Source organism: Rhincodon typus, chromosome 14 (assembly GCF_021869965.1).
Source record: "Rhincodon typus isolate 14 chromosome 14, sRhiTyp1.1, whole genome shotgun sequence".
Lineage (NCBI taxonomy): Eukaryota > Metazoa > Chordata > Chondrichthyes > Orectolobiformes > Rhincodontidae > Rhincodon > Rhincodon typus.
Window position 1 is genome coordinate 69,594,143 of NC_063345.1, and position 22,108 is coordinate 69,616,250.

Sequence of the window (22,108 nt, forward strand, 5' to 3'; positions counted from 1 at the left end):
AACACCTATCACTACATCAGAAGAAGGTGCAGTTACTGAAGAATTCTTTCTGAAATGTGATTCCTGGTCTGCTGATAAAGTAGTATCTAATCAGGCAAAGTATTTGGACAAAGGTCAATAATACTAATTTGTTAATGATCTGGATAGGAAAGACGCAGCAATTTTTACCACTTCACGGTCCCTCAGTATGGTTTGCAGCCAATTAAATACAAACCACAAAGAAAGCGAGAGCTTTGTGTTGACAGTTAAGATTACTGTGTGAGAAAGTCTGATGGAACAGTTGTCAGTTTGGACCCTCTACGCCCAGCATCGCTGCCACAGCAAGAAAATATGTTGTTTCAGATATGAGCAAGAGGTTGTTAGGCTGGAGAGGAGATATAAACCCATAAAGCACTAGTTTTTGAAACTAATTTAAATTTTCATTTCTCTGTTCAAGGCACGCTGGGCTCAAGGAGGTGGTGTGGCCCTATAAAGTTAAAGTAGGAAACTGTGAAACTCAGTTTCAACACAGTGTGTAGAGGGGACAGTGTGAAGCTCTGATCAGTTGAATGTTCACTCCCACAGAATAAAAGTTACACTCTGAGCAATGTGCTGCTTGATTTGACCCAGGGCTGGATTTAAATCTTCAGTTTTCAGATGGCTTACCCAGACATGGAATGTGGCACGTGCACAGATCTCCAATCAGCATCAATCTTTGGTCTAATTATATCTGAAGACTGGATGGGTGTGCAGAATCTGACAATATTAACAGAGTTGTATTTAAATTCATCATTGGAAATAAATTCTGTCTTCTCCATTTTAAATTTCAGCACAGGTTATGAAATCAAGTAATGAATAAATTTCTTTCTGAAGCAAAGGTCTTTATGCTATTTTTAGAACAGAGCAGAGATGCTTCATTTAAAAATATACTGCTTACTCCTCCTTAAGCGTGCTTTATCACACTGTTTACTACACAAACCCTATTGACCCAGAACTACAACAAAAGAAATTAATTGTTGTATGATGTCCTAATGCTATTGGAGTTCATTTCGGCCATGCTTCTTTGGCACATTTGCAGATGCCCTTTGGACTCCCAGTTCCACATTTTGTACCATTACCTAAGAAGCTGCAAAACTTAGGGATATTATCAACTGAAATATAAACCTAGAACTCAAAATCAAACCTCAAAATTATGCATTGTCTTGGTGTCATGAATTTGTGGAATAAATATAAATACCCTTGATTATCTGTTTAGCTGTCAGTCTGTGGTTTAGTTTTAAAACCCCTGTTCTTTCATTTGTTTAAAAAAAACAAATAGCTTGCTACTGTTGTCAACAATTGTTTATAATACTTTTTTTTATTTGGTTTGCTTTGGTGGATAGACTGGCTGGTGTAGCATCTGTTCAAGAACTTTGAATAGAGTCTTTTATTGACATTTCTCTCAGCGTTATGAATGCCAGGCTGATATTCAAAAGCTTCAATAACTCCAATTTATTAGCAGGCAGTTCTACGTTCACAGTTTCATTGGCATCTTAAAGATGCTGATAAAGTGCTCGGTGTATGAATAGAAATGTGCTTCAATACGAAATTAACCACTTCAGATTTAAAAGTTTTGATTGCTTCGTGAGTGGGAATTCTTTTCACTACCAAGTCTGTACAGTCAGAGCAGTAATAGATGTTTGGAATTGTTTTTCTTGTGCATGGTTTCTGAGTCTGTCTATGGGATGTGTTGTGTATGGGATGAGATGGCATAGGATTTCTTGGGGTTTAGAGGCAGTAGTTGGCATTGGGTTAGCATTAAGGCAATGATGGGTCGAGGGTCCAGGGGCGGAATTGTGTGGGAGTGATGGGATATGGACCCCAACATCATCTGTAATAGCTATGGTCAAGTCCCAGAAAATCAAGGGAAGCAGTCTAACCAGCCTGCCTTGACCTACAGCAGTGTCCTCCAGACCATGACTACCCCCCGAGTGAGAATCAAATGATTTGGTCACCTATTACCAGATCCTGAGAGTTTGTTCAGTTTCCTGACTTGAATTACCCTCTGTTTTTTTAAAGTCTGATGCTGAGTACCAGAGTGTACCATAGCTTACATGAGCTGCATCATTGGTTTTATTTTCAGGTCGATGATTGTAACCGAAACCCCACTGCTGCTGCTTTCTGTTGACTGCCCTCCAGCTCCTCCTGCTTTCCCAACTTCAGCCATGGCCTGTTCCTGACCAGAGATTTGCTCCTTCTGGATCAGTGTCATTTGTGGATCTCATGGTGGCCTGCAATGTCACCACTCCCCATCATCGATTCTCCAAAGCCCAGCCCATCCTCACCATTGCAGTGCAATTTCCAAAGTTGTACCCTTCAAACAGGTTTTAGCTCACTGCAATCAGCCTCTGAGCTGAGATCAGTTTATTGATGCTTTATGTGTGTCAGAATACAGGGCATCAATATTACATTCTGGACTAGCTCCTATTTTCTCTCAATTCCATTTTCACTAAGACAACTGTATCATTCCTTGTCACACAGGGTCATAGCTGATACCCACGTGTGCGCATACTCACTCACTCAGAAGCTGAGGTCCAATTCGTCGATGACTTGTCAGGATGAGAAACTGAGCATTTCATTAAACACCTAAAGAAGAAAGGTCCCTCCTCCAACAAGCTCCCAAACCAAACAGCTCCTGCCCACAGTCCCAGCCCCATCAATTATAATAAGCAGGGAGGACTCGAAAATGTGAATCATCTCCCATAAGTTGGGAACATCTTCTCAAAGGTTACCTAGAAATTGTGCTCTAGGCACAGTCACACCCCTCACACTAGCTAATTCAAAATTGATCTGTGATCAGGGACATGGGTGTGTGAATGCTGGTGAGGCAGGTTTGAGGACCTGTGGGTTAAAATTGAAGAGCCTCAGCCCTTGCAATTGTCCAACATTTCCAAGGTTCTTGTAAACTGTGTGGACGAGATTAAGGACTGCAGGGAGCATGAGCAAACTGACCAAAGTACGTCGTACAGAATGGTATTCAAGTCAGGGAAGGAAAGAGGAATGTATTAGTAGTAGGAGACAGTACAATTAGGGGATAGATACTGTTCTCTGCAGCCATAAGTGGGAGTTCTGAAGGCTGTATTGCCTGCCAGGTGCCAGGATTAAGGACATCTCCTCAAGGGTGAAGGAAAATTTGGAGGGGAGGTGGGAGGGAGCTAGATGTTCAACCAACATATAAATGAAAGTGTCCACGTTCATTGTGTTTTATTTGCTAAAAATTATTCATATTTCATGATAAATGCTTTAAAATGTGAATGTGTGAATAGACTACTTTCACCAGCATTTTATGTTCCTTGTTATTTCTTATCTTCATCCAGAATGACTTTACTTCCTGGTCTCATGATTTTAGGTCCTTCCTCAAAGCTGTTCTTTTGTCAGACTTTATTATTACCCATCCCAAATGCATCACAAGGCTGACTTTTAGAGACCAAGCACCCTGAATATTTGCCTCACAACATCAGTCACCAAGCAACGTGATCTCTGCAATAGCTATTCAGTCGAACCTATTTGTCGCTCTCTCTGCAATTAATTTGTCTATCACATTGTAATTGTTTCATGTATTTAGATACAGTTTGCAATTCAAAGATCTTTTCCTAAATTTTACTGCTTGTTATCTAGGTATTCGTGAAGGATTAGGAAATTGACTGAGTGGTTGGCAACAGCAAGCATTTGTTATATCCATGAACAAATGACAACAGGATAGCAAGTCTCATATGCAGATGAGATTTTTTTCTAATTCATTCATGGGACATGGGTGTCACTGGCTGGACCAGCATTTATTGCCTGTCCCTGATTGACCTGGAGAAGTCGGTGGTGAACTGCCTGTTTGAACAGGTGCAACCCACGTGCTGTAGATAGACCCAGAGTGCCATTAGGAAGGGAGTTTCAGGATTTTGATCCAATGTCACTGAAAGAACAGTGCTGTATTTCCAAGTCAGGAGTTAGTGGTTTGGAGGGGAACTTGCAGGTGATGGTGTTCCTATGCCTGCTGCCCTTGTCTTTCCAGATGGAAGAGGTCATGGGTTTGGAAGGTGCTGAAAGAGGCACCTTGGTGAATTTTTGCAGTGCAATTTCTAGATGGCATACACTTTGTTACTGAGTGTTGGTGGTGATGGATGTGATGCCAATCAAGCAGGATCCTTTTTCCTGGATGGCATCAAGCTTTTTGAGTGTTGTTGGAGCTGCACCAAAGCAGGCAAGTGGAAAGTATACATATTTATATAGATTAAATTTGTTTGGAGCATGTCCAGTCTATATTGACCAGAACTCAAAGGATTAAATTGAGAAACTGTATTCTGCAGACAAAGTTTTGTTCCTTGGAATTTGAAAGGTTTCAAGGTAATTTCGTTGAAAACAAATGGAGGGGTTGGGGGAGAGAGTTGGAGAGTTTACAATCAAGTGACAAAGTCTAAAAGTTCAAGTCAGACCTTTCTGAGGTACCCATTCCCAAGTCACTACCATCCTAAAGCCAAGAGAATGGGGTCACGATCTGAAAGATAGCAGTCCATCGCCACACTGGCTAGAAGTTGATTGAACAGCTCAGTTTAAGCTGGACAAAACAGGTTTTGAAAGTTGCCACACTCAACCCATTCTCCACATCCCAGATCTAAAGACTTCAGGTAGATTTCAGAGCGGGTAGAGCTGCTGTAACTAGCTTCTTTCATTCCCACCAACATTGACAGTCGGTCCTGGAGCAGCTGAATTAGCATTCAACTCTGTCTGATGCAGAGGCTTGTCTCTCTTCCTCTCACATACAGACACACTTTGCTAAAGAGATACATATTATTTTGCTTAATCCAGTCCAGTAAAAAAAAACTAAAATGCTCCAACTGCAAACACATACACTCAAGGTCCACACACACAAAAGCTGATTACAGAGTGGGAGCTCTCCTATGGAGTTCAATAAATGTTCAAGGTAAACTGATGGCTTCAGGTTGAACTTGCTAAACCCTGGATCAGTCCTTGAGATGATTTAAATCTGTTCTTGTGCAGCCAGTCATTGCTGTGTTAATTAAGCAGATAGACATTACAATTGCAACCAAGACATGGAAAGAGCGTAACACCCGGTCACAAGTGCTGCTTCTCCAGGGTCTCTTCAGCTTTTGTCCTTGTTTCCTGGAGAAAACCGATTCTGAAAGACAAAAGAGAGTTATTGGCCTTTTCATATGAACCATCTTACCAATAACCCAAATATAATCATGGCTAGTGGATTCCAATTGCTTAGTTTCAACTGGACTAGATTATGGGTGGGTGAATTCCTTTGTACGGCAGAGTTCATCTTCTTTTGCATCTAACGGCTTCTTCACCATCCAGGTTCTATCTGGATGTTCTGTAACTGGGTCAGGAGGTATCTCACATTCATATTCCTCTCGGCTAATTATCTTTGATGGGCTCCTGGAAACAGGTTGACTCCATTTTATTGGTTTTGGTATTAGTAAGATCGAGTGATGTAAATCTTTATCAAAAATGACTGTCATATGTGTAAAAGTCAGTCTTATGACATAATTGACTCGTTGCCTTTCGTTTACCACAGTAGTCAAACTGCGTTGTGATATTTAATTACTTTGGGGAAATTACTCTGATTTGATAACTTTGTTCTTTTAAAGGCATGCAGAACATTTAGATATTCTCTCGATCAGTTCAAGCAACAATCCCCAACCAACTGGCAAGATTAGTGTGTACCACATGACCTATCACAATGTCCTTAAGAAAGGGTAACAAGGATTAAGCTCAATTTAAAACCAGAAGAAAAAGTGACTAAACAGTTAAACAAACATAAGAAAGTTGTCACAATATCAGCCACAAAATGTTGGCTCCATGCCCTCAGGAAAGTGAAGAATGACGGTTGTTCAGGGTTCAAGGCTAATGCCAGGTGGTGCACAAGATTTAGAGAAAGGTACATTCAGCACTCCACCAGGAAACAGAAATTTGACAGAATCTGCCTTCTGAACTCAATAATAAAACCATTTAATTCCATTGCTTCATCACCCAACTTTGAAAGAAGACTGGGAATCGATTAGTCTGCACTGGGCACATGGATGAAGCACTGATGAACTTCCACATGCCAGCAAACAAGACCATGACCAAAATGGTGAGAAAACCACTCTTACTTTTTCCTAGGGTGGAGGTAGCTATTACGAGGGGGCATAGTTTTAAAGTGAGTGGAGGTAGATATAGGAGAGATGTCAGAGGTAGGTTCTTCACTCAGAGAGTGGTAGGGGCATGGAATGCATTGGCGGAGAGGGTAGTGGAGTTGGCCTCATTAGGGGCATTTAAGCGGCTATTAGATAGGCATATGGATGATAGTATAAGGTAGGGGTGAAGGTTAGATAGACCTTAGGATTAGGGTAAAAGTTCGGCACAACACCGTGGGCCGAAGGGCCTGTACTGTGCTGTACTGTCCTATGTAACGATGACTGGTCCCAAGATGACTTGGCTGACAATGCGTTCACTCTGATGGCAGATGGCACATAATTAAAGTCATTGGGGGAGCTTTGTGCATGAATATCACCCAAAAAAAATTGTACAAAGGCATTGTTCACGGGAAAGGCTGGATGGATAAGGATGATTGCGTGATCAAAAGCATGAGGAGTTTGAGACCAGGAGGACTATGCAAAGAAACAGGTTTGTTTCATCTGGGGCATGTTCAAATCCCAGCATTGTAGACCATGATAAGGATCAGACAACACTGACCGAGCTGTATATTCTGCATAAAAACCAAAAGAACTGCGGATGCTGTAAATCAGGAGCAAAAACAAAGTTGCTGGAAGAGCTCAGCAGGTCTGGCAGCATCTGTGGAGGAGAAAACAGAGTTAACGTTTCGGGTCCGGTGACCCTTCCTCAGAACTGTTTTGAGTGTATCAATAAGCCTCTCAGAATGGTGTCCGATAGATAATGAGACAAGTAGAGGCAGTGAACTAAAGCATAAAAATCAAAAAACTGTGGAAGTTGGAAATCTAAAACAAAAACAGAAATTGCTGAAGCAAATCAGTAGGTCTGGAAGTATCTGTGGAGAGAGAAACAGAGTCAACATTTTGGATCTAGTGACTGTGATGGTGATGTTGAAAAAAACATGTCAGTAAAGTAGAACTATTTGAGCACCCTCATGACGAACATGATGCCAATAGTTCAGCGAAGCTTGGAACGAATTTGATTCAAACAATGACAAAAGAAACTTATAAAATGTGGAATAGTTAATGTGTTTGATGACATTGAAAATGATGATTTGTGGAATGAAGATCCTGAACTGACTGGTACAACAGTGATGAAGCTGGTGAGATGATGTTGTACAACTAGGATATTAAGGGGAGGCAATGGCCTAGTGGTATTATCGCTGGACTGTTAATCCAGAGACCCAGGTAATGTTCTGGGGACCCGGGTCTGCATCCCACCATGGCAGATTCAATAAATATCTGGAATTAATCATCTAATGATGACATTGTCAATTGTTGGAAAAACCCATCTGATTCACTAATGTCCTTTAGGGAAGGAAACTACCATCCTTACCTGGTCTGGCTTACATGTGACTGCAGACCAACAGCAATGTGGTTGACTGTTAACTGCCCTCTGGGCAATTAGGAATGGGCAATAAATGCTGCCTAGCCAGTGACACCTTCATCCCGTGAATGAGTAAAGAAAAAAAAATAGGGAGAAATTGACCATTGATTCAAATACTGTTCAGGCTGATTATAAAGGAATTCAGTGTGAAAAGTCTATTGCAGTGCAGAATACAGAGTATTGTGGCATATATTACTGTCATAATGCTCTCTCAGGAACATGCAGTCACTGCATACAGATTGTTTAAACACCACCAAGAGGTCAACGTAACGCATGCTTAACTCCTTTCAAAACTAGCTCTTGGAGCTAGTACATTTCCCACGTGACATTAGTTGTGACACCACCGTGCTCTATCAGATGGAGTAAGTCATCAGTAACACTGGCTTTCACACTCACAAAGACTCAAAAGGTCCAAAGGAAGCACAAATAATCACACCAGCCATTCTGGGAACTAGTATTCCTGCAGCTGAATGCAACCCATTATGAAGGACGAAAGCATCATTGAAAATGTGCAGGTTGACAAAGTAACAGATCATCATGGAGACAACAGCCGAGATCCTGACCCATGACCTCTCTTGGAGAGGGTGGATCCAATCCAACACAGACATGAATCTGGCCACCAATACTCAAACATTAGGGATGACCCACAGAGCAATGATGGTCAGGAACCACCGGCAATAAATCCATCACATCAACCTGTCCACTAACACCAACTACAGGAGCAGGCACCTCAAATTGCCACTCAGCATTGCAGGACACCCTCAAATAGAAAACTAAAAATAGACAATCCATCTAGAACTTTATAAACCAATGAAACTGGAAGAGAGGCAGCATGTGTGAAAGATTAGTTTTAAATTGGAGATTGCAAAATATGACTGTTCGGTGTATCCATGCTCACCGACACCCCACCTCTATGCCACCTCGTCACTGACACCACTCCACCCCACGCCCCGCGCGAAGCTGCCTTGTCACCCATCCCTCCTCCACACCAGCTAGTCACCCAAGCCCCCCTAGACTATCTCATTATCAAAGCTCTCTCCAAAACAGCTCATCACTGACACCCTCTCCATACCAGTTCATCACTAACATATTGTTGTAGTCATAACCAATCATAAAGTTTTTTGTTTAAAAGGAATGCACCGTATCCAAATTTATCTGACCTTCAGACCAAGGTTGATAGAAAGCATGGACCAGGTTTCTTAAAAAATTATTATTTATTTAGTACGATGAGTAATTAGACTATAGCTACTAGTACACAGATATAAACCACTAACATAAACCCCACTAACTAAAATTCCCTTATAAACTCTTCCCATATCCTCCCCCACCCCCAATTTTAGGCACACAGAGACAAATTGTGAAATTAGCTTATTGACGGATATAGAATAAACTGGAAAATCAGGTCTGTGTCTCTTTGCTTCCTGATTCAGACTTTGGGATGATTCGTCTTCGGCTCACCCGGCCCTTGGTGTTCTGTTGTATTTCTCTGGAAATTTCCACTGTTCTGCAGATGTACAGAACAACTGATTCACTTAGACAGTGTTTCTTGTTTATCACTTAAGAAATTCACAGCTCATAGCAACTGATGCAGGAAATGGAACTGGTTATCTTTGTGTTTAAAATGTTTTTTTACTGCAGAGAACGGACCGCTTCTGTGGAGAGCAACAAACACACCCTCCTGTGTCTTTCTGTCTCCCTCTATCTCTATGTCTATGGCTTTACAACTTGTCTCCAATTCCAACCTGCTCAGTTACTTGAGAACCAATCAGCTTCACTTCAAACAACTTTCTGGTATCAAATTCCATGTTGCGAAATTATGCAGATATCCTGGTAAATCCCTGTTTTCAAAACAGTTCTTCTGTTATTGCAGCCCACAGCTTTTAAAGAGTCAAAACTAAAAAGGTGATTCTTATATGAATTGCTTATCTTTTAATATTGTAATACTCTCAGTCTGTTATATAACATACTGTTATTATTCTGTGCTTATTAAAGCCCGTTGTTTAAAACTACTCAATAGTGTAATATGTGGAGGCCTTTTCTGTAGTACTGACATGGGTTTTTCTGCAATTGCTGACAGATGTTGTGGGTCTTCTTCCTCTGAAAGTGGTCAGTGCTATTATTCATACCTTTTTACAGTCTATCACTTCAGCATGTCCCAATCCTTCGCAGCCATTAAAATGAGAAAAGAAAATTTGCATTGATATAACACTTCCCACAACCTCCAAATATCACATAATCCTCTACAGCCAAGAGATTACATTGCATCGTTAAGTGTTTTCAAATTGTCCATGCTTTTGTAATATAGGAAATGCAGGACTGCACTTACATGCAGCTAGATCCCAGAATCAGCAACGTGATAATGGGCAGGTTGTCTGTTTTGTGATGTTGCTTGGAGGATAGATATTGTGGAGGAATAGATGAATATACAAAGGTCTATTACATCTGACTAGGAGGGCAGTCGGGTCTTTAGTTTAATTCCTCAGTAGATTCAGCTGTGCAGCACTCCCTCATCGCTGCACTGGGAGTGTCAGCATACAGCATGTGCTCACTCTCAAGAACATGGAGTGAGCAATGTCTGGAAACACAATGTACCCACAGCATAACACAGAACAGCAGCAAAATGTTGTTCATGTTTAACAGGATTGTTTAACAGAGACAGCGATTACAAAATATCCTTTAATATTTGGACTTGACAAGCAAGGCAGGGTATAATTAACTGACATGTTGTTGTTTTGCAGGATTATACTATCACCATGTATTTCCAACAAGGTTGGAGGGATAAGCGTCTGTCATATACAGCTCTCCCACTCAATCTCACCCTGGACAATAGGGTGGCTGATCAGCTGTGGCTTCCAGACACTTACTTCCTGAACGACAAAAAATCCTTCCTTCACGGGGTGACTGTGAAAAACCGCATGATCCGCCTGCACCCCGATGGTACTGTCTTGTATGGACTCAGGTAGGTGCCATGCCAGTTCATGTATCCTCCAGCTCAGAGTGCCTCTATCCATTAATCAACTGGGTGGCTAACATCAACAGGAGGCTCAGTAACCAGAAGGTGAATACACTGCATAAAAGCCAGAGTTGAACTGAAAAGATCTTTTATTGCAGTGAGTCATTACAATGTAGAACAGGCTGTCTGAAAGGATGATGGTAGCAGATTCAATAATAACTATAAAGTATTAGTTAGATCGTTTATGCAATCACCAGGAAAATCTGTTAGGGCTAAGGTGAGGTGAGGGTCAGGGGACTGTTCGAGAGTGCAATCGGAGTATGGCACAGGCTTGATAATGTGGAATTGGCCATTTGGTCTATCTCTGACACGATTGAATTCCCTTGTGTATTTGAAAATCTTTCTGTAAGGCAACACAATGTGGAGCTGGAGGAACACACAGGCCAAGCATCATCAGAGGAGCAGGAAAGCTGACGTTTCAGGTCAGGACCCTTCTTCAGAAATTCTCCTCTGATGCTGCCTGGCCTGCTGTGTTCCTCCAGCTCCACAATGTGTTGAATCTGACTCCAGCACCTGCAGTTCTTGCTATCTGTTTCTGTAAAGCAAGTCTCATTTCTGTTTGAAGGGCCAGCAGCAGAGATAAACATGAAGCTGAATGATGTTCAATTCCAATTGGTGCTTAATCAGTCTGAATGCTACCCGGACCTAGCAAGAGAGATCAGGAAGAGCCATGGAATTGCAAGATGAAAGAGAGGTCTTGCAGCCTAATTAAACAAACAGAATTCCCCTTTTTTAAAACCACTCTGACACTATTTGATTGCACTGTGACAGTTTCAAGGCATTGTTAAAGCTCCAGAATACTAAATTGCAGCATTTTCTCAATGACTGATGTCTACAGTTCCTTTAAAAGCAAAATACAGCAGATGCTAGACATCTGAAACAATTACAAAATGCTGGAGAAATTCAGCAGGTCTGGCAGTATTTGGGAGAGAAAAACAGAGGTAACATTTCTAGTCCAGTAACTGTTCTTCAGAACTCGTATTCAACAGAACAGATATGACAGAGATAAGGAAACTGGGGGAATGGAATGGAAGAATGAACAGGAAGCAGGGTGTGAGGAAGTGTATAGAAGGTAGTTGTGAGTCATGGAGTCACAGAGTTGAACAGTACAGAAACAGACCCTTTGCTCCGAATCATTCTTGCTAACTAGATATTCTAAGTTAATCTAGCCCCATTTGCCAGCATTGGCCCATATCCCTCTAAACCTTTCCTATTCATGTACTCATCCAGATGCCTTTTAAATATTGTAATTGTATCAGTCTCGTCACGTCTTCTGGCAGTTCATTCGATGCACCACTCTATGCATGAAAAAGTTACCCCTTAGGTCCTTTTTAAATCTTCCCCTTTCACCTCAAACCCTTTAGTTTTGGACTGTCCTACCCTGGGAAAAAGATCTTGGCTAGTCACTCTATCCATGCTCCTCAGGATTTTATGAATTTCTATAACGTTACCCCTCAGCCTCTCACGCTCCAAGGGAAAATAGCCCCAGCCTACTTAGCCTCTCCCTATAGCTCAAACCCTGGCAACATCCTTGCAATCTTTTCTGCGCCTTTTAAAGTTTAACAAAATATTTCTTATAGCTGGGAGATAAGAATTGAATACGAGATTCCAAAAATGGCCTAACCAATATCCTGCACAGCTACAATATATCATACCAACTCCTTTACTCAAATCACTGACCAATGAAGGAAAGTATTCCAAACGCCTGCTTCACTACCCAGTCTACCTGTGACTCCACCTTCAAGGACATATGAACCTGCATCCCAAGGTCTGTATATTCAACAACACTCTCCAGGACCCTACCATTAAATGTACAAGTCCTGCCCCAATTTGCCTTAACAAAATGCAACACCTCACATTTATCTAAATTAAACTCCATCTACCACTCCTCTGCCCATCAGATCAAGGCCCTGTTGTACTCTGACACAACCTTCTTCATTGTCCGCTACGCGACCAATTTTGGTGTCATCTGCAAACTTACTAACCATTCCTCCTATATTCACATCCAAATCATTTAAATAAATGACAAAAAGCAGTGAACCCAGCACTGATCCTTGTGGCACAGGCCTCCAGTCTGAAAAGCAACCCCACCCACTCAGCTCCCCCAGCCCGCCCCCCACCACACTGTCTCCTACCTTCAGGTCAATTTTGTATCCGAACGGACAGCCTTGTTGATCCTTAAGGGGCCCTAATTTCTCCCTAGTTACTCTTTTGACCTTATTGTATTTGTACAATTCCTTTGGATTCTCCTTAACCCTGATTGCCAAAGCTATCTCATGTTCCCTTTTTGCCCTCCTAATTTCCCTTTTAAAGTATATCCCTACTGCCCTTATCCTCCTCAACGAATTCACTTGATCCCAGCTATCTATACCTGCCATATGATTCCTTATTTTTCTTGACCAGAGCCTCAATTTCTCGAGTCATTTAGCATTCCCTACATCTACCAGTCTTGCCTTTCATTCTATTAGGAACATATTGCCTCTGGACACTCATTATCTCAGTGTTGAGGGCCTCCCACTTACCAACCAACCCTTTACTCGTGAATAGCCTCACCCAATCAAATTTTGAAAGTTCTTGCCTAATACCGTCAAAATTAGTCTTAGTCCAATTTAGAACTTAACTCAGATCAGGTCTATCCTTTTCCACGACTATTTCAAAACTAATAGAATTATGATCACTGGCCCCAGAGTGCTCCCCCACTGACACCTCAGTCACTTACCCCGCCTTATTTCCAAAGAGGTGGTCAAGTTTTGCACATTCATCCAAATACTGAAGAAATTTTTCTTGTACACACTTAAATTCCTCTCAATGCAATACCTTAACACAATGGCAGTCCCAATCGAAGTTTGGAAAGTTAAAATCTCCTACTATTACAACCCTATCATTCTTACAGATAACTGAGGTCTCCTTACAAATTTGCATCTCAAATTCTCACTGACTACTGGGGGGGCCTAGAATGCAATCCCAATAAGGTAATCATCCCTTTCTTATCTCTCAGTTCTAACCAAATAACTTGGATGTACTTCCAGGAATATCCTCCCTAAGTACAGCCATATATTATTCCTAACCAAAAACGCCACTTCCCCTCTTCTCTTGCTACCCCGCCCATCCTTCCTATCACATCTATACCCATTCCTGAGCCTATGTTCCCAACTGTTCATCTGTTAACTTAAAACTTAAGTTAACAAACTTAAAGAAAAAACATTTAATTGTGCAAAGATGGGTGGAAGGTCAGAAGATTGGATGTAATATTTTAAAAAGTCAATGAATAATTAAAAAATTAATAGGGAGACGAAAAAGTTAGAAAAAACATGACTGAACGCTAGCTAGAAAAATAAATGTAGATAATAAGAGTTTCTAAAAGTACTTTCAAGAGAAAAAGTTAACAGAATGAACATTGATCTTATAGAAAATAAGTCTATAGAATTAACGATGGAAGTAAGGAAATGGCAGATGAATTTAGCAGATATTTTGCATCAGTCTTCACTATAGCAAATACAAGTAACAACCCAGAAACAGCAATAAATCAGGAAATGAAAGGGAGGCAGGAACTCAGGAAAATCATAATCAGCAAACAAGTGGTACTGAGTAAATTGTTGGAACTGAGAGTTGACAAGTGCTTGGATCCTGACAGACTTCATCCTCCAGCTTTAAAAGAAGTCACTAGTGAGATAGTTGATATGTTGGTTTTAATTTTTCAAGTCTCCCTCAATTTGGGGATGTCCCATTAAATTGGAAGACAGAATATAACTCCTTTATGCAAAATGAGATGGAGACAGAAATCAGGAACTACAGGATTGTTCGCTTGGCATCTATCAAAAGGAAAACATTAGAGGCTATTATTAACAACATTAAAAGATTAAAACAGGGCTAATGGGAAAGATCAAGGTAATCAATATGGTTTTGTGGACGGGAACTCGCATTTAACCAATCTATTTGAATCCTTTGAGGAAGTAACTTGGGCAGTGGGTAAAGGGGAACCAGTGGATGTACTATATTTCAATTTTCAGAAGGCATTTGCTACATGAAAGATTACTGTCAAAAATAAAAGCTCATGGTGTCAGGAGTAACATATAGGCTTGGATAGGAGATTGACTAGCTAATAGGAAGGAAAAAATATGAATCAATGAATCATTTTTTCGGTTAGCAAGATATAACATGGTGTGCCACAGGGATTGGTGCAGTGAGCTCAACTACTTATAATTGATATAAATTGCTTCAATGCAGAGAATGAAGGCATGGTAGCTAAACTTGCTGAATTGTTAAAGGTTATTATGCAGGTAAGACATGTAATTATGAAAGCTAATAGAATATAATCATGTAACTCGGGGAAAATTGAACATAAAAGTAACAGCTTATGCTTCAATGAAGCAAGGCACCAGTGACACTGCATCTGGAGTGTTGTGTACAGCATTGGTTTCCTTACTTAAGGAAGGATATAAATGTGTTAGAGGCAGTAGAGAAGTTCAGAGAAGGTTTATGAGACTAATACCTGGGATAGGCAGTTTATCTTATAACAAAACGTTCGACAGGCTTGGCTGGTATCTATCGGGTTTTAAAAGAGTAAGAGGTGACTTGTCTGAAAATTACAACATCCTGAAAGGTAGTGGCAGGGTAGATGTGTACAGGATGTTTCCTGTTTTGGGAGAATGTAGAATGAGGATTCAATGTTTATAAATCACGGCTTACTCATTTAAAACAGAGATGAGGCACGGCTTTTCCCATAGTCATGAGACTTTGAAGCTCTCTCCCTCAAAAGGCTGTGGAAACAGAGGCCTTAATATTTTTAAGGCAGAGGGATAGAAGGGGATGAAAGGTTATCATGGGTTATCAAGAATTTGGTTAAGATTACAATCAGATCAGCCATGATCTTATTGAATAGTTAAGCAGGCTCAAGGGACTGAATGGCAAACTCATGCTCCTGAATTGTACATTTGCAAATGTGTTCTTCCTCCCATCTTCCCTGAACCTTTTGTCCAAAACCTTAAATTTGTCATGGATTCCTTGTACTATCAGCCAATGTGAATATCTTTGATTGTTAGCATTTCTGAGGTGAGGGGTTTCAAAGGACACTGTCTCAGAATAAGGGGGCTTCCATTTAAGACTTTAAAGCTCAATGGAACCAAATAGCACATTTTGCCCTGTTTCCTGTATTCCAAACTTGTCCTTATTTTGTCCACCTTGCTCAAGTCTCCTCTCAATCTCCTTCACTCCATGGAGATCAACTTCAGCTTCTCCAACTGAGCCTTGTCATTAAAATCTCTGATCCCTGACATATTCTGGTACATCTCCCTGCACCCTGTCAAGATCCTTCATGTCCCTACTGAAATGTCAGGACCAGAATTGAACACAATGGTCTATCTGGGGATGAACCAGATCTTTATAAAGGTTCAGGTTTTGTATCAATATCTTGATTTATGAAGCCCAAGATTCTATAGGATTTGTTAAACACTCTCTCAAAATGTCCTGTCACCTTCAATGATCAATGTAAGTCCTCTGCACCTGCAAGCTGCTTAGAGCTTGGCCATTCATTCTGTATATCCTCTCCCTGCCTGTTCCACCAAAAGTGCATCACCATATAATTCACTGTGTTAAACTCCATCTGCCTCTTGTCTTCCCATTATGCCAATCTATGTCCGTTGTAGTTGATTGGTATCAGCTTCATTGTTTACCACATGTTTGTTATCATCAGCAGATTACAAGATGCTATTCTGTATTCCAATTTCCAAATCAATTAATTGTAGGAAGAGAAGCCTAGATCTCACCCTGCCCCTTGGCGAACACCTCTACCTATCATCCTGTAGTTTGAACAACATTTACTACAACTCGCTGTTTCCGGTTCTTAATCCAGTTTGTTATCCAGTTGGGCACTGATGCATCTATTCCATAGTTCTCAATCTTGTTAATCATCTTTTTATGTGGTACTTAGTCATACAATTTCTTAAAATCCATACAGACAACATCCACCACATTCCCTTCATCAACATTGATTTTTACTTCATCAAAATATTCAACAAGATTAGTCAAAAACCTTCTGCCTTTTCCTTGCTGGCTCTCCTCCATTCATGGAAACCTCTCCAAGTGTGAGTTTTTTTTCCTTCATTATTGTGTCTAAAACCTTAAAAACCTCTGATGTTAAACTGACTGGACTTTAGTTACTAAGAATGTCCTTGTATGCTTTTTTATCATAGAAAATTCATAGAATCTGTACAGTGTGGAAACAGGCCATTCAGCCCAACAAGTCCACACCGCCCCTCTGAAGAGCATCCCACCCAGACCCATTCCCCTAATTTCCCATTTATAACCTGCCTAACCTAAACATCCCAGGGCACTATGCGCAATTTAGCATGGCCAATCCACCTAGCCTGCACATTTTTGGACTGTGGGAGGAAACTGGAGCACCTGGATGAAACCCATACAGACACAGGGAGAATGTGCAAACTCCACACAGACAGTCACCCAAGGCTGGAACTGAACCCGGGTCCCTGCACTGTGAGGCAGCAGTGCTAACGACTGAGCCACCGTGCTGCCCATGCTTTCTTGAATATTTGGCAATCATATGTCAACCTCAATCCTTTGGCACCCCCACCCCTCTGTATCTAGGGAAAATTGGATGATTATGCTAAACCCCTCTGCTATCTCCAACACACATTCTTCAGAAACCTGAGCTACAAGCCATCTGGACCATGCGAATTATCCACACTTAAACAGTGCCAGTCATCCAAACATCGTTCTTTATTCTTTCGTGGGATATAGGTGTCACAGGGAAGACTAGCATTTGTTCCCTGTTCCTAATTGGTCTTGAGAAGGTGGTTGTATATGATCTAGTGAGATATGTTTGAAGCAACAAGCGAGGTTGTGTTAATCCATCTGGTGAGATATATTTGAGGAATCTAGTGAGATTAGGTTGAAGATCTCATGAAGTTTGTTGAGTAATCTGGTGAAATGTGCTTGAGGGGTCTGGTAAGTTAGACAACCTGGACTGTTCTGCCCTTGATTGTTTCAATTAACGGAACTTCTTTGTTAAAAATTGAAGAACCCAACGTCTTCCCCAAATCTGCTTTAGTTTCCATTGTCCCCTTGCAGACCCTCCCTGACATTGTCTTTCTTATCAGTTCGTCTCGACAATCAAAATCAATGAGAGTGCCTATCTGTCTTTCAAGTGAGATGTTAAACCCAGTCTCAGTCTCCCTCTCTGGTAGAGGTGGAAATCAGAAAAGAGCAAGGGAGATCCCAGTTCTATACTGGACAATAGCTATCCTGCCAAACTGGCAACACCTTTACCTTAAGGCACCGTCAGACGTCCCTCAACAATTGCCAATTAATGGAACAGCAATTGTTAGGCAGAGTCATGACCACAGGGGGGCTTCCATGTTGATGTCTTTAGAACAGGGTGATAGGATTTATGTATTTATGCTCAGTATGAACAGCCTAATAGACTGAGGTGTGACTAGATGGGATTCTGGCTGACCTGATGAGAGCACATACTAACTGTTATTTCCGGTTTTCTTATGTTTAGGATCACCACCACTGCAGCTTGTATGATGGACTTGCGCAGATACCCCCTGGATGAGCAGAACTGTACTTTGGAAATAGAGAGCTGTAAGTTTGACGCAAATAATTACCATTTCATTCAGGGTTTTTTTTCATCCACTCACACTGGTCTGAGGGTTTCAGCACGCAGTCTTTCTGGATCACAAGGATCCAATTTCTTTTCCTCCCACTCCCCTCCTTTTCAAAGGTATTCTATCATTAGGCACTTCACCAAATGATCAGGTGCTCAGTGGACAATAGCACAGTAAATATCAAGGGGAATAATGTCATACACAAACCCACATACTGATAAAAAAAAACACATAGATTCACATACAGACGTATACACATATACACAGTCTTATTACAGACATATCCACAGATAGCCTTGTAAACGCAAACATGAATATTCTCAAAGTTACAACTACATACAATGCCTACAGATACCCACATGCATCCACAAACACACAGACACACTCTCTCACACTGTCACACCCCTATAGACAGCTCTTTCCACAGAGATCCCCTTCTCCAACTTTTCCCACTACCCAACCCCCAACAAGCACAGCCACATGCCAGACAAACAGGCCTACAAAGGAACACACACCCACGCAGATCTCTGCATACAGACAGTTATACGTGTACTACGTGTACACAGAAGCATCGATACTCAAACCACAAACACACACACAGACACAGATCCACAAATACACACTGATATACAGAGATATACACAAACACACAGATTTATAAACCGTATTAGAATCTAGACCATTTTTCTTATGGGGTTAATGTCCAGTGATCTGAGTACCCGACAAGGCAGATTCTTGACAGGAGAGTAGACAGGACTGGGGAATTTTATTTTAGGTTTTTGTTATCAGTGATTATTTTATTGAAGCACAAGCACACAATGTTGCAGCTTTTGTTTTAGCAATAAATATATTAATGACAGAAGTGAACATAAGAAAGAAAACTCTATTCCCTTATAAAACAAATACAAAGGTTTTTTAAACACACAGTAGGAATGACCCAAGCCACCATTATAGATTAAATAGAAACAACAGCTTTATATTAGAATTTGTACATCCTGGTACACCTTATAAACATTGTTGCAATTTTAAGAACACCTCTAGCAAGACCCATTCCAGTTCATTTTCAAGGTGGGGGTGGGGAAGAGAGAGAGAGACTTCTTTTCAAATAATTCGATGGGCCTGACAGAATTAAAATTTCAACTTACCTGCCAGAACCATAATTAGTTCTTGCTTAATTATTATGCAGTTGACTTAGTTTTCTTCCAGTGCTGAAGTAGCTTCAATACATTTTCTTATTTTAAAAATCTTCATAAACTTCACTTTTATTCCACTGACTGTATCCCAAGACCCAATCTGGGATTAATAGTAACTTCTTTATCTAAAATTAGTTTATTACTTTAAACTCCTTTGCTTAGAAACATTGCTCAGACCTTGTTACTTAATACGTATTTCTCTCTCAAACCACTTTCCAGCACAGGCTCAAAATGAAAGTCAGAGTCTGGAAAGTATTCCTACTAAGCCCTCTGGGTAGTGCCCGAGGAACTCTGGATAGCTTTGTCTTACTTGGAATTATGGGTATTGTGGTTTTTAAAAGCTATTTGTTAAATTGAAACACAAAGACACCTCATAGGTTTAGCATCGAATTCAAAGAATCCAAACTTACAGAAAATGATATTAAAATACTTATTAATAAATCAGACAATTTTATTGCAGCAGGCACACACAGATCTGTTCACAGATAGATATATATGGACCTAAACAGTAGCACATTCACACATCTATCCATGGATAAACCCATGCACAGATACATGTGCCCGTTTAAAATCTGGAAGCGTACAACTGGAAAATTGAAAAATCCAATGCTCTTTTCTCAAGAAATGAGAAAGCTTGGAACAAACTTGACAGAGGCCTTTAAAATTTTGATCAAACACTAACATCTTACCAGTCTCCATGTCCAAGTTCCGTTACAGTCATTCCCACTGTTGATTACATAATCACAGAATTGTCACAGTACAAAAAGAAGTTATTTGGTCCATTGTGTCTGCACTGGCTTTCTGAAACAGCATTTGGACTCAGTACCATTCTCCCACCTTTTCCCCATCACTCTGCACATTGTTTCTGTTGAAATAATCATCTAATACCCTCAGTTAAAACTGCCTCTAACACACAAGCAGGCAGGGCATTCCAGACATTAACTACTTTCCTGTGTGAAAATGTTTTTTTTTTCTCAAATCACATTTACATTTTTTACAAATTATCTTATAGCTGTACCCTCTCATTCTTGATACTTTTGCAAATGGGAACAGTTTCTCCCTGTTTAGTCTGACAGATGTCTAATGATTTTGATAGCTTCAATCATATCTCCTCTCAGTCTCCTCTTCAACATTGAAAACAGTCCTAAATTCTCCAATCTATCATCTTAATTGGAGTTTCTTATCCTTGAAATCACCATCATAAACCTGTCCTTTTCTCATTCAAGTGCACGGGTTCACTGGCTGGGCCAACACTTATCTCTCATCCTGAATTGCCTTAGAAAAACTGGTGCTGAGCTGCCTTCTTGTACTGCTACAGTCCACTTGGTACAGGGACTCATAGCGTGATGTTAGGGAGGGAGTTCCAGAATTTTTACTCAGTGACAATGAAGGAACAGAGATGTATTTCCAAGTTAGAATGGTGAGTGACTGAGAGGGGAATTTGCAGAGAGTGGTGTTCCCATGTATCTGCCATCCTTGTTCTTCTAGATGGAAGTGGTCATGGGTTTTGAAGGTGCTGTCTAAGGGGCCTTGATGAATTTCTGCAGTGTGTCTCGTAAATAGTATACACAGCTGCTATTGAGCATTGGTGGTGGAGGGAATGAATGTTGGTTTGCCAGTCAAACAGGCTGCTTTGTCTTGGATACTGTCAAGTTTCTTGAGTGCTGTTGGAGTTGCATTCATCCAGGCAAGTAGGGAATATAATATCACACTCCTGAGTTGTGCCTTGTCGATGTGGATGGGCTTTGGGAAGTCAGGTAGAGAATTACACGCTACAGGATTCCTAGCCATTGACCTGGTTCTGTAGCCATTGTATTTATACAGTGAGTCCAGTTCAGTTTCTGGTCAATGGTAACCCCAAAGATGTTAAGTGTGGGGAATTTAATGGTGGCAATGCCTTTGAATATCCAGGGGCAATTGTTAGATTCTCCATTGTTAGAGATGGTCATTGATTGACACTTGAATGTTGTGAATGTTACTTGCCATTTGTCAGCCCAAACCTGGATATTGTCCAGGTCTTTCTGCTTGTGAAGATCTAGAGTATGAGAGTCATAGAAGTCTACAGCACAGAAAAAGGCCCTTTGGCCCTCATGTCTATGCTGGTTAAAAAACTGTTTTAATCCCATTTTCCAGCATTTGCCCCAAAGCTTTGTAAGCTTTGGCATCATAACAATACATCTAAATACTTCTTAAATGTTATGAGGGTTTCTGCCCCTACCACTCTTATGGGCAGTGAGTTCCAGATTCCCACTATCCTCTGCATAAAAAGATTTTTCTTCACATCTCATCTAAACCTTCTGCCCCTCACCCAAAATGTATGCCCTCATCGTTAATCACTTCACCAAGGGAAACTGCTTCAGTTTATAAGGAGTTATGAATGAAGCTGAACATTGTCCAATCATTGGCGAGCATCCCTACTCCTAACCTTATGATGGAGTGAAGGTCATTGATGAAGCAGCTGAAGATGAGCCGAGGACACTACCCTGAGGAACTCCTGCAGAAATCTCCTGGAGTTGAGACGACTGATCTTGAACAACCATCTTCTTTGTGCCAGGTATGAGTGTAACAGGGAAGAGTTTTTCCTCTGATTTTAATTGACTCCAGATTTTCTAGGGCTCTTTGATGCCACACTCTGTCAAACGCAGCCTTGATGTCAAGGGGTCACCTCTGGAATTCACCTCTTTTGTCGATGTTTAAACCAA

At 40.8% G+C, this 22,108-nt stretch overlaps 1 protein-coding gene and 1 long non-coding RNA gene across 2 annotated transcripts in view; one reads left to right on the forward strand and one right to left on the reverse strand.

Moving 5' to 3' along the window:
* LOC109914445 (gamma-aminobutyric acid receptor subunit beta-4-like) overlaps nucleotides 1-22,108 on the forward strand; it is a 106,740-nt gene that overhangs the window by 72,862 nt on the left and 11,770 nt on the right. The window contains exons 4-5 of the mRNA XM_048605108.1: nucleotides 10,314-10,534; nucleotides 18,108-18,190. Coding sequence (XP_048461065.1) covers nucleotides 10,314-10,534; nucleotides 18,108-18,190 — 304 coding nt within the window. The remainder of the gene's footprint in view (nucleotides 1-10,313; nucleotides 10,535-18,107; nucleotides 18,191-22,108) is intronic.
* On the reverse strand, nucleotides 1,456-19,659 carry LOC125484818. Its single transcript, XR_007263644.1, has 2 exons — nucleotides 19,359-19,659; nucleotides 1,456-5,149 (listed from the first exon to the last, which is right to left on the reverse strand). It is a non-coding gene; the product is annotated as an uncharacterized LOC125484818 (long non-coding RNA).